This window comes from Haliotis rufescens, unplaced genomic scaffold, assembly GCF_023055435.1.
Source record: "Haliotis rufescens isolate VD_foot unplaced genomic scaffold, xgHalRufe1.0.p SCAF_2, whole genome shotgun sequence".
In the NCBI taxonomy this organism is placed as follows: Eukaryota; Metazoa; Mollusca; class Gastropoda; order Lepetellida; family Haliotidae; genus Haliotis; species Haliotis rufescens.
Window position 1 is genome coordinate 9,304,192 of NW_025963890.1, and position 13,193 is coordinate 9,317,384.

Consider the following 13,193-nt stretch of genomic DNA (forward strand, 5'->3'; position numbering starts at 1 on the left):
TCTCAGAATTTATGAAAACAAGAAAATTAAAAAAATCCAATTTTGGACAACGTCACAACATTTTTTTCCAATTTGCCAGCTAAAGGCTAAGTTTCAAATCATAGATAAATCTCTGCATTAGGGCTGGCTAAAAAGATTGACAATTGGAATTTTCATCGATGGTAAGACATATCAAGATTATCAATTGATATGAAATTATCAATAATAACTTATACAAACAATTGTGATGAAATAAAGTTCAGATTTACCGAAACAGACTTGTTATTGTCAATAATGTCAATTGTCAAAGTCAGAAAGCAACTGTTTTTGTTCTATCTGAAATGTCCATAAAGCAATCTATGCATAAATGTGTCGCTGCCCACCTGTGGCGTGAAATATGTTGATTTCTCTCGGGACTTACCTGCATATTTGCTTAAAGTTACTCCAATATTTATCGAGAACTGATAACAATTTAGTTAGCGATTATCATAACTATAATCTATACCGATAGCTAGCCCTACCCTGCATTCCTCTCTCAGATCCTGGCTATCTCTACCTCCAAGTATCATTTAATCATGTTTCTATACAAACTATCCAACTTATTTGCTGGACACAGAGGGAAGCCCTAGCACCATGCTTCACTGACTCCTAGGTGACGGTTCCTGGCAGTGTCAGGCTGATCCAGTAATTGGTACACAACACAAAGCTCTGACATCACAGTTCTGGTCAGCTTATGATATGAAAGGCTAATACGTGGTGGTATTTGTGATTAAGGCACAGCAATAACAAACACTGTCTCAGTCGGGTACTTACCCTACTTAGACAGTCTCTGTTTGTAAACCTTGGAAATTCACACTATCAACTAGGTGCTTATTGCCATGAACAAAGCATCATGCTACATATATCATCATGAACAAAATATCATCACACACACACACATGACAAGGCTTCAGATATTATGAAAGTCATTTATCCAGACAATATTTGAGGAAATGAAAGTGTCCGGATAAGTGAGGTTTGACCGTATCATCATGAACAAAACATATGATACATATTTTTTGGACCCCAATGAATTTGGGTGGGGCAGGGGGTGGGGTGGGTGTTGGGGTAAATGACAAGGTTCAGATATCCGGAATGTTGTTCATCCCGACAATATTTGAGAAAATGAAAGTGTCAAGACAAGCGAGTTTGACTGAATCATCATGAACAACGAACATCACGAACAAAGTATAGAGTCATGATACATGTATATATATGTGATAAAAAGTCTCCTGATAAACATATTGTTTCAGGCCTACGTTGTGGGTGATAGGAACATTCATATTAGGGCTGGGACGAGTCCAAATTTACTACCCGGGTACCCACCACATTATTACCCGACCCTACCCGGGTACCCGCTGTAGATATTAAGAGATAGGTACAAACTGTCCAATATGTATTTAGATACATGTGATAAACGATCTGGCCATGCATACACTGAAGTTTTATCTTTATTCAAACATATAAAAGTCAGAGGGAATGGGTGCATTGTCAGAAAGAAATGGGAACATTAGTGACTTATAGTGTAACCATAGAGTTTTAGATAATTTTTGTCATTAAACAATATATCACATGACTAACCATGGGTCCTGACTAGGACCCGGGTACCCATAGGACTACCCGGGTCCTAGTCACGTGACTAACCACGGGTCCGGGTAGTCCTATGGGTACCGGGTCCTAGTCAGGACCCACTCGACCCGAGTACCCGTCTCAGCCTTAATTCATATGTCAGCCAATTGTTGTATGAGCGTTGTTACCAGGACATTAAATCTGGCCATGTTTAACTCAGGGAGTGACACTCTACATCACATCTTTATATTTTGTCTCAATCAAAACTCAGTTAACATGCTTAAACACTTTATTTTACTTGTGGCCGCCTCCATTGACTTGCAGCGCTGCTTGTCTGCACCGAGACTATAGGTTCAAGTGCATTCTGGTAGTGTGTAAAACTCTCCAAGCCTTCAGTGACAGTCAGAATAGATTTAGGAGATTACAAAACCAGGTGAGGCTCTGGGCGAGAGTTATGATCCGATTCCAATATACAAGCCAGCAGTTGGCTCTCCTCCTGGTGTCACATATCACAGACTAGGAGAGCTTACCGCAACAGGAGTCAAGGCAACATATTACGACCTGTCTCTTATCTAGGCTTCTATTCACAGTTCTGCAATACAGTTTGCACTCGGAACAGGTCAGAAATACTCAGGAGTTGAAAAACAGTGAACATTGCCTCTGGTTACAGATAAGTTTACAAAGGTACCTGTCAGCTTCCAGGGAACTGGGAGAATAACGATGATTTATTGCTCTGCTAGGCCAGTTCAACACTTACAGGATCTATCACAGCACCCATCAGCTTTTTAGCCAGTGCTGGATCTCACTTTTCATACTCACATATTTAGCCCTATGAATATTGTGAAATGCACTTTAGTCAAAATCTAGGAATGTGTTACACAGGAATTTATTGTTGGTGCCAAGTTTGCTCAATGTCTTATCTCACTACACACATTACTGTCTAAGTAACCTTGAAAGTTTCATGTACAGATTGAAATGTGACTTTCAGAAGTCATGAAGCATGTCTTTTCTATTTATTGACCTCCAAGCTGACTTTATACACCATTGTCATCCAATATGGCGGTCTTACTTATAAAACTGCCTCTGTGGTCATGTGATGTTGAGCATCTGCCCGGAGAGTGGAAGGTCAGCTGTTTGATCCCTGGATGCTTCATACAAAAAGATGTTAAAAGGTGGTACTTGTTGTTACCCTGCCTGGTGTTTGGCACGAAGAGGACAAAACAAGGACATGTTAGCTCGGAGTTGGCACTCTGTGTCTGAGTGGGGTATCCATGTTAACCTGTGGCATGGTATCTCAGTGGGCTAGCACTATAAAACCGGCATTAGTCCAGACTATTGTACAAGTTGGCGCACACTTTTTCCCCCCAAAACAAGAGCCCCAAAATAGTAGCTATCTATAATACATAAGAAAATATGTCCAAAAGCACAAATGAGTCATAAATATAGTCTTTGATTTGTCTTAATTCCCCTCGGCAAAGTTTCCCAAACTTTATTATGTTACACGTATTGGAAAAATCACTACATGGCAGTGATAGAAATTGCCACTAGTCCTGCAGTCCTTGCCAAACTGCCCAATAGTTAAGGTATCATAAGGACTACATTGTATTAGAAATGTACCCTTTTTAGGGTTTTTGCTATATGTTACCATCATGAGGACTAGTTGACTAAAACTGTTAGCTTCTATCACTGGACATGGTGAGGTGGACTGTGGGTGAAATGGGGTTTAACTTCATGTTCAAAATTATTGCACTTATATAGTGACGTTCATGCACGTGTGTGTGTGGCTGCTTGTATTAGTCCAGACTAATGCCGATTTTAAGTGCTAGCCCAATGAGACACCATGCCGCAGATTAACATGAATACCCCACTCAGACACAGTATACTGACTCCAAGCCAAACAGTCCTTGTTATAACACCAGGCAGGGTAACAAGATGTACCATCTTTTAACATCTTTTGTTATGAAGCAGCCAGGGACTGAAACCCAGACCTTCTGCTCTAGATGCACTACCACTAGACCACGGAGGCTGTCATCAGTAGTAGTGGGGGGGCGGTCGGGTAGCCTAGTGGTTAAAGCGTTCGCTCGTCACGCCGAAGACCCGGGTTCGATTCCCGACATGGGTACAATGTGTGAAGCTCATTTCTGGTGTCCCCCGCCATGATATTGCTGGAATATTGCTAAAAGCGGCGTAAAACCATACTCACTCACTCACTCACTCAGTAGTAGTGGGATGATACATCAGTGGAGCACAGGTTTTTACTTCTCATTACAAGTGTCGATCACAAGTCGCACACTAAGTAAATAATATTGATTCATACCTAAAATCATTGCTATAATAATTGTTACATCAAACACTAATTAGTAATGAAAATTAGTGGTGAAAACATAAATATTTCATCCATTGCACTATATTTGACACTGCCAACTGTAAATTGTCAGTGTGCCAGGTATTTGGCAAGATTCCTGTCTTTGAAAATGAAGGCTTATGCACCACAGACAAGAGCACATGCAAGTATCATGATACGTATCGGTTTGTGAGCATTGTATCCTGATACGTATTGAATCGCACAGTTGGTGTATCGTCCTAGCCCTAGTCACCAGTACATGGGACAGCTTTATAATCAAACATCAAGTAAATCTGCAATAATATTTAATCATTTACACATACATGTCTACATGTTCATGCTTGCCAATATTGATTATACAATAATAATAGCTAAGTATGAATTTTGTGAAATAAATAAAAGTGTAACAAAACCAAAATACAGTCAGAATATGGCATTGACAGCTTAAATTTGGATAATTTTCTTAATCAATCTGAAAAATAAATTTAAATATCATGCAAGTGTATAGATATATAACGATTTAGGTAAAATAATTTTCAAGATTTTAATTTATTTTAAAATTTTCAATCATTGCATGATCATGTACATGACTCATTATTAAGTTATTGATATTCAAGTACATATGATCAGAAACACTGTTGGCGACAATTTCTTTATATACACCTCAGACATAAACAGTTTAGTTTAGTTTAGTTTATGTAACAAAACAACAACAACCAAAGTATGTGTAAATTAAAGAAATCGTCGCCTATCATACACAGGTATGGGATTCTTTTAAAATAAAATAAACGATTAACCTGTTCACACAAGTGAAATAGATTATAAAATATTACATATATACCTTGAAATACCTTTTACTATCAGTCATGCATTCCTTGACAAGGTTTGGCAGCAAATTGATTAGAACAATAGTCTGTTCACGACATGCAAACTTATTTCTGTACGTGTGTATTTCTATGGACGGCTTGAGCCGCGAACTTGAGGAAACTTTGCAAACTTTAACTCGTGTGATTAACCTTCACATTGTCAACGTGTATTTAATGACATTCACTTGTCCCTACCTGTCTACGCACTCCTCGCGATGACCCAGGTGAAAAGTCCGTTAATTGCTACAACAATTCAAATTCGGTGGCTAAAACAGTAGTTCAGTTTCTGTACCCTCAGCCATGAAAGTGACCAGCAGAACAGTGACATGTGACCTTGTTGTCAACAACAACAAATGACCCAGCTTCCGTGTGATCAAGTCGAAGGCGCCAGATACGATTTCTGACAGCTTGCAACATCAATGACAGCGCAACGCTCCGCCAGTCGACCTTCCATTGCATGTTTAGATTACACTATCCCAATAAAAAAGACAGCATATGATGCCTCTTCTTGTTTTGGAAAACAGACTCGCTTCTGTGTAGCTTTCGAAAGATCCAATGACGAAGTCTGCCAAGCACCTGCTCATATCTAAAAATAGCACGATTCACAGCGAGACCAAATTTACTGCTACTTGTCCAACAACTACTTTTCATTTTAAGAACAACTGTCGTATGGTCTTGAAATGATATGAATTGTATATTACTTCTTATATATAAAGAGTGAGATATATAGTTTGTGATAATTTTATTCATATATACGCATGTTTTAATAAAACAATGAGTGATGTCTGTTGGGGTGCAATAGTTGCCAAATCAATGAAGGGATTCTACTTCAAGCAACCTATAATTTCCTTGAAAAAAATGCTACAAAGGAATTGAAAACAATTACAAAGATACCTGGAATATCAATGTAAATAATTGCAAAGTAAAAGTGCAGTTCTTACATGTCACCATTTCATTTATTTTTATGCATCAAATCTATTTTTTAATGTATTCTTTAACGGTAAGAAATATTGTTCTGATATAATAGAATGTTCAGATGAAATACGATTGTTTACGGAATTTAGTTTTAGAATATTATTTGGCTACTCCTGTTGTGTGATATTTGAATTGTAAAACTTGACTGAATATCTTAACCAGTTGAAAATGCAGTTTGATATACATTTATAATGTTTTTAAACCCGACAACACGTGAACAATGACGATGTTAATTATTTGAATGCATTACTGGATACAGCTTCAAGTAGGCCCGTGTAACGAAAGATTTATAAAGTGCATGACCTATATTGTAAGTATGCATGCTTATAGCAGTTTATTCGGGGCGGTCGGGTAGCCTAGTGGTTAGAGCGTTCGCTCGTCACGCTGAAGACCCGGGTTCTATTCCCGACATGGGTAAAATGTATGAAGCCCATTTCCGGTGTCCCCCGCCGCGATATTGCTGGAATATTGCTAAAAGCGGCGTAATACCATACTCACTCACTCACTATAGCAGTTTATTCAGTTATATATTGATGAACTCTGTCATACATAGTCATTTAGAAAGTAAAATAATGCTAAGATTGGCAATAACTTCGCAGCGTACGCAATATTCTCGTCTGTAAAGTCACGTTTGTTGTAGATATTGCGATAAATAGCGGCCAAAGTTTACACAATGTGCTAATTACAGTGTCTAGACATGATCATATACGTGAAGCGCCCACCAGACCGTGGAGCCTGGCTGAGACTGATACTTGTTTAATGGATTGTTACATTACACAGAACCAGTGGTGTCGAATAAAGAGAATTGTGAGCGTCTCCGAAAAAAATAGATCTTTAGCCAACAGTTTTCAATATGAATTAATCACACTCCATGCACTCGAAAAACATAGATAGACCCGACTACAAAAGTACAAAGAAATGGGCACTAACAACAACATATTACTGAAAATGTAGATTGATTTATCTAGATCTGCTCAGAGGCCGATATGAGCAAATGACAGAGGAAATGCCGAAATTAAATTACAATTTTCTCAATTCCTCAGATTGTATGAAGTAAGAATGCTAAAAATCCACTTTTGAAAAATATCACTATATTTCCCAATTTTGCCTGCAAATGTCACTTAGTTTGACAATCCTAGATGTATCCCTGTGTCAATATATTTTGATAATGATAAAAATAAACATGTTTTTCATCAGACGCCTTTGGGGACACAATACAAAGGAAACTAGTTTTTCTATGGTAGTATTTCTAAAAATTCCCCTGCTGAGAACGAGGCTGCATAAACATACCATCACAAGAACATTCCCGCCGGAAGAAGATTTTTGGACTAGGAAATCTATCGTCGTGTAACATCAATCGCATGGAAAACAACGTTTGTAAGCTTAATTTGAATGTCATCTTTCTGAAAACACCAGGACCTTAAATCTTAAGCTGTCAGTCAGAAAGAATTTCGCATTTTAGAAGTGGGATGTACATGACATCTTCGAGAACTCATCATGGCCTCCCCCGCCAACTCAACTTCGCTGCCTGATTCGGATTATGGGGCTGCTACTGGCGACCCTGGCAGTTTCGGGGAGGAGGATGGCGATTTCCAGGGCCCTCACAACTGGAGGCAACGTCTGAAACCCGTCAAAAGTCGAAGTAAAGACGGAGATGACGAGGCGACCGAGGAAGATCTCGACCCCACCAGCCCTTCTGAGAGGTAGGAAAGATTGCCCAAATCCATCTTGTCTTAGATCTATTTTTAGCCCGGCACCTAATCTGATTTTCTATAGAACTGTCAGAAGATGGCGCCGATGCCAGAGGAGCACGTTGCATCCACTGTCATTATTGATCGCAACTGAAGAAATTGTCTCTGTCCATTGTCATCGCAGTCATGGTGGACACCGTTGTCTCTTTAAATCATGCAAGCCCATGCGTGTTGCCAGAGGCATGCTGTTTATTTTACTGGAGAGCAGTTAAAAAATGATAGTTTTCTTGTGTATACATGATGCATGTATGCTGTAACTGAACTTCTGGTTGAGAAAAATAAATTGAGAAATTGTACGATTTTATATTAAGTGAATCAATACCCGCATACTTAAATTGGCAGTATATAGTGCAGTTGTCCTCTGCTTTTGCCATCCAACATCTAGGCCTACAAGGGTAGGGTCGAGTGGGTACTGAGTAGGACCTGGGTACCCACAGGACTACCCGGACCAGTGATTAGTCACGTGATATATTGTGTAATGACTAAACTTATCTCGAAATCTATGGTTACACTACAAGTCATTAATGTTTGTTTTTCTTTCTGACTATGCACCCATTCCTACTGATTTTTCATATGGTTGAATAAAGATATAACTTAATCCAGCTTCAGTGTATGCAGGACCAGATTGTTTAATACATGTATCTAAATACGTTTTGCCAGGGCTATGCAAAAAAAATTCCCAATCGGACATTTTGAGACATCTCCTGAGACCTACAGTGGGTACCCGGGTAGGGTAGGGTAGGGTAATAGGGGGCCGGGTACCCAGGTAGTATATTTGGACTTGTCCCAGCCCTACTACAGGGTCAATATATATATATATGGTATAATATATCGCAAGTCTTGTCAAAGTATGGCTCTAGGATCACTTTGTGCAAGTGAACCTATATGTACGTGCAAGTGTGGGCTTTGTGAAAGTGTGGTCTTTGTGAAAGTAGTCATTGATACAGATCGAGGTTATCGAATGAGTGTGTCTGTGATGGTAAATATCCTGTATTAGGAATCAGGATTTTACCTTAACATACAAAATTTTGATTTTAATGGCTCTAGTACATGTATATCAATGATGGATGAAATAAGAAATACCCATAACTGCTCTGGATGCACTGTAGGTACTATAAATATTCAATTCTCTACATTTGTGCATACTGGATGCATATTTGTGCGTCACATTTAACCCTTGGAATATACATTGTATTTTGTGAGCCTTGGCTTTGTCATATGATCATGAAGATGTCATTCTTAAATTCTGTCGTCGAAACACCTATTCTAAGCTGACACTAATAATACCTAAACATTGCAAGCTTTCCAGGAATGTGCGCATATATACTAACTATGTCAGAAGGTCAGTGATTAGTCAGTCGGACAGTGACAACAAGTGATATAGTTCCAACTGAAACATGTTTTTAGACACTAATGTAACTACATATGTGCAAAAAAACAATTGCCTACACATATTTTATCTACTTGCTTTTTTGGCAATATATTAGTCCGCTAGCTATCTAGAGTCTAGTCCATGTTTGTTTAGAGCCTGCCTGGTCGGTTAAAGCGTTATGAAATGCGGTCAGAGTCCACACAGCAACAAAATGAAACGAGGTAACAATATGGACAGATTTCAGTCAAATCCAACCGTTCTAAATTGGGGAAAAGACCCCAAGCCGCGGAGGTCTACATGCATAGATATGGAGGCTGATCCTTCTGGAGTCCTCGCTAAATTATTTCTCACTTTATATATCTCCAAAGTTGCCAAAACTTGAAAAAGGCCTCAGCTACATCCCTGTATCTCAGATTATTATTTTTAAAAAGGGGTAACAATTATCCCAGTAATCATGTTAATTTGTCCAGATCACATGTGGTCAATTCTGACAGGAGAGACAAGGGTGGCTCCGTGTTTGTCATGTTAAAGCTTCATATTAAGTAAAATGTAACCATGTGCGAGTTGCAACATTATAAAACTGCTACAAAAATTAGCGTATTAGAGAAGCCACATCAGCATGCTCAGATGAGGCTTGAGCAAACTTTGACTGCCAAATCTATATGCAGAATACATAGGCTTAAGATCCTAGCAGATGTCAGCTTTGTAAAATGATATAGTTTCTTTTAATATTTGTCAAACTGGTGGCCAGTGGTGGCCTTGGGCTGTCCTTTACAGGCAGTTTCACTCTGAATGTCAGTCTGTGCCTAAAGTGAGTGAGTGAGTTGGGTTTAGCGTCGCTTTTAACATTACTCCAGTCATATCATGGCGTGTCAGCTTAATGTGGGAACAAAGCCCGAAGTGATGCAGGTCTTGTCTGTGCCTAAAACTTCGAGTCTACTTGTCGGAACCTGTCTCTTGACATTTTTTTTCAGTAGAACTTAGTGATAATGTATAGACTTTGATTTGCAAAGCTTACTAGACTGAAAGAAGATTAACTAGACTCGGGCTATGGACTAGTAGCTAAAATCACATGCTGTATTGGTGCAAGAGAAGTGAAGCCAGAGCTTATCTAATAAACATGATAAAAGTAATATAATATTTAAAAATAAATGTAGGTGAGCTACAGCCTTGTGGCTCTTTTTAAAAAGTAATGTTCTTGTTGTTATGATAATGTGTTCACTACATTTACATCATGTGGATATTCAACACTAAAAATCTGTCAGGTAGGACTTACCTTAAGACTTACTTTCAGATTGGCATGATTGGTGTTGCATCTGTTTTCTAATCACCTTGTTTATTCAGAACGCTTTAGAACAAGGTAAAACTACATGATTTTGCAAGTAGATTGTCAATATTGGATTACGTGTACTGATACTGCGAAGGTAGCAGTCATGGCAATGCTCATTGAAGAGTTGCACGGGTTTACGGTTAAAACTAACTTAAAGAAAATATTTACCTGTCAATGATTTGGCATGTGCAGCAACCCATTTTTACCTTCTTTCAAACATTCTAAGAGTTCATCTGTTTAACTATAGTCAGATGTTAATATGGTTAAAACAATAAACTTCATGTGCAGGTAAAACTTTGTAAAAGAAATCATTTTTAACAGATAACATGGATAAATCAGTTTCCAACCAGTCCATACATGGCCTTGTAGTAAGCTGACCATGCTGACAGCTATCTCTGTCTCATTGAATAATGGCTGTTTTCCTATTTACTTTTGTACTTAATATTGTTGTAGTTCTTTCTGTTGCTAGGGTATACATGGGATGTAAAAGTAAATACCCATGTCATATATTGTTGATATAACTCGCATGATTGAACTTATCAAGATCATTGTTCACACGCGCATCTAATATTCATAAATAACGTCGGATTCTTTAACTCAAGTTTAGACTGATGGTTAGATGGCACCAGTGTGGCATGGTTCAAAGACATTCCCAGTGCCTGAACATGCTGAAGGACACTCTTATAGGTCATGTTATTATTTTGTTATAAATATACTCACTGATAACAGAAACGAGAATACCATACATCATGTACATGCTATTTAATATATGAAGAATTACTCATATTCAAGAGATATTAGATTGGTTTGATGCACAAACGAACATACTGGTATATTGTGTGAACCGACGCTCATGAAAGCATCACATGTGACGTCATAGATCCATGACTCGAGATGCACCATTTGTCACGTGCAGGATTAGCGTGTAAAATTTGGAAATCATGTGCAGCATACTGTGATAAGAATAAAGACACTCTGTGGTAACACTTGACTGAATGTTAGTTTTTTCATTAATTGGTACACATTGGAAACATCTCTTTTTAACGTACATACTTCTCTATGTGTTTTTGTGGTTCGTGTTTCTATAGGCGGTGAGTATACATGTACCTTGTAATGATGGTTCATGACGTCAAAGATAAATATACTTTTGCAGGGTTCACTCTAGGAATTTTCTGACATGGGCCCTTAATGTGGAAATTTAAAATATTCCAGAGGTACACCCACACTTGCCCATACAGGACAATGTTATAACCCCCCATTGTATTTGAAAATGTGGGCCTTTTTTCAAATTTAGAGGCTAAAAGCACAAGGCCCGACCCTAGAATTATCCCTGCCTTTGCGACCCGTGAAGATCTGGAGTAGATTAGGTCTTCAGCAACCCATGCTTGCCGTAAAAGGCGACTATGCTTGTCGTAAGAGGCAACCAACCGAATCGGGTGGTCAGGCTCGCTGACTTGGTTGATGCATGTCATCGATCCCAATTGTGTGGATCGATGCTCATCATATTAATCACTGGATTGTCTGGTCCAGACTCGATTATTTACAGACTGCCGTCATATAGCTGGAATATTGCTGAGTGTGGCGTTAAACAACAAACCAACCAACCAACCCTGGCTTTTCACAAGTAAGCTGGATCAACTCATGGAAAATGAGGAATGCAGTCAAACACCTTTGTGTCGAACTTTGATGTGTTGGACTTACCATGCTTACAGTTATCTCGAAGCAAAAGCTTGGTCTCTGCGAACTTACATAGGTCCCTTCAACTTCGACACAGCAGTGTTTGACAATATATAAATGTTATATCAATGTACTTATAAACAGTATCAGAGTATGATTCACAAAATTGAAAGTGGGATTCTCAAATTCAAAGGGTATCCTCAATATGCTCAGTATCAAACTGATCAATGTGAACATGGTGAAGGAAAAGGGCAAACTTTCTAGAATTCTACTGCTCATTATCTAGCCTATGGTGAAGTGACATTCCCTGGGTTCAAAGATGGATCCAAAATATTATTGTTGGCATACAAAAATTCCTATGGGCACATATAAACATCTTTCTGGCACACATAAAAGTTTTTTGCATTTTTGCTGGTGCTATGTTGGACAGATCATGCTGATAAGAAACTTAGCAAATGACTATGCCAGGTATTCTGTAAACAATCTTTTTTTCTTCACAAACCAGCAGATCTTAAAAAAATTAGCCTGAGGGCACCTCAGAACACAGACACAAACATGTTGTAATAAGAAAACTGAACCACATGGCTCGGGTATCGTAGGTACATTATGGGTGAAATGATACGTTGGTGCACTGGTGCATTGTTAGTCTTCATGTACAGTACAATACATTTTTCCCCGTTGCTGGGAACGATACACAAGGCGACTAAGACGATACACTTGTTAAAATAAATTACTTATGCATCATTTAATGACTCCCAGCAAGTTTGTCAGTCAAATATTGCAAAATGTGTCCTTATTAGCAATTCAAGTTCATGACTAAACATAGCCGCTACGAACATGTGTCTTCAGCTAGCAATTCCTTTAGAACTTGCTCTGAAATATTTTATTGTCAAGACGTTTCCACTCGATTTGATGTAAATGTGTATTGCAATATGTATCATATCGCGACCGATGTATCGCGATACGTATCGTATTGGGACCTTGCTGTATCATTTCACCCCTAGTACATTATGTACGAGACAAAAACATTTAAGCAGATAAGTAGTACAGAAGCGATTGGTAACATAACAACTTGAAAGTGTTGAATACAAACAGCAAATATTAGTCTATTTGAGTACATGTATACATTTACAATAGGATAAATATATACAGGTAAACATTGATGGTCAGCACTGGTCTCAGTTGTCCGTTCAGCAGATGGTTGAAAAAATGTTTGACGTATTGTATAACCACCGCTTTGGGTTGATAATTCCACAACTACTTTGCCTTGAAGTTGTCCCGGTTAGCAGGT

General features: G+C 38.5%; 2 protein-coding genes across 5 annotated transcripts in view; one reads left to right on the plus strand and one right to left on the minus strand.

The window, feature by feature from the left end:
* The window catches only part of LOC124136206, a 28,017-nt gene extending 22,669 nt beyond the window's left edge, over nt 1–5,348 (minus strand). The window contains exon 1 of the mRNA XM_046502071.2: nt 4,993–5,348. The gene's annotated coding sequence lies outside the window, so the exon portion shown is untranslated. The remainder of the gene's footprint in view (nt 1–4,992) is intronic.
* A 1,701-nt stretch (nt 5,349–7,049) lies between these two features.
* LOC124136239 (mitogen-activated protein kinase kinase kinase 1-like) overlaps nt 7,050–13,193 on the plus strand; it is a 45,665-nt gene continuing 39,521 nt past the window's right edge. For all 4 annotated transcript variants that reach the window (XM_048399609.1, XM_048399611.1, XM_048399610.1 and 1 more), the window contains exon 1: nt 7,050–7,475. In XM_048399609.1, the coding sequence (XP_048255566.1) occupies nt 7,270–7,475 (206 nt within the window). In that variant the 5' untranslated portion in view covers nt 7,050–7,269. The remainder of the gene's footprint in view (nt 7,476–13,193) is intronic.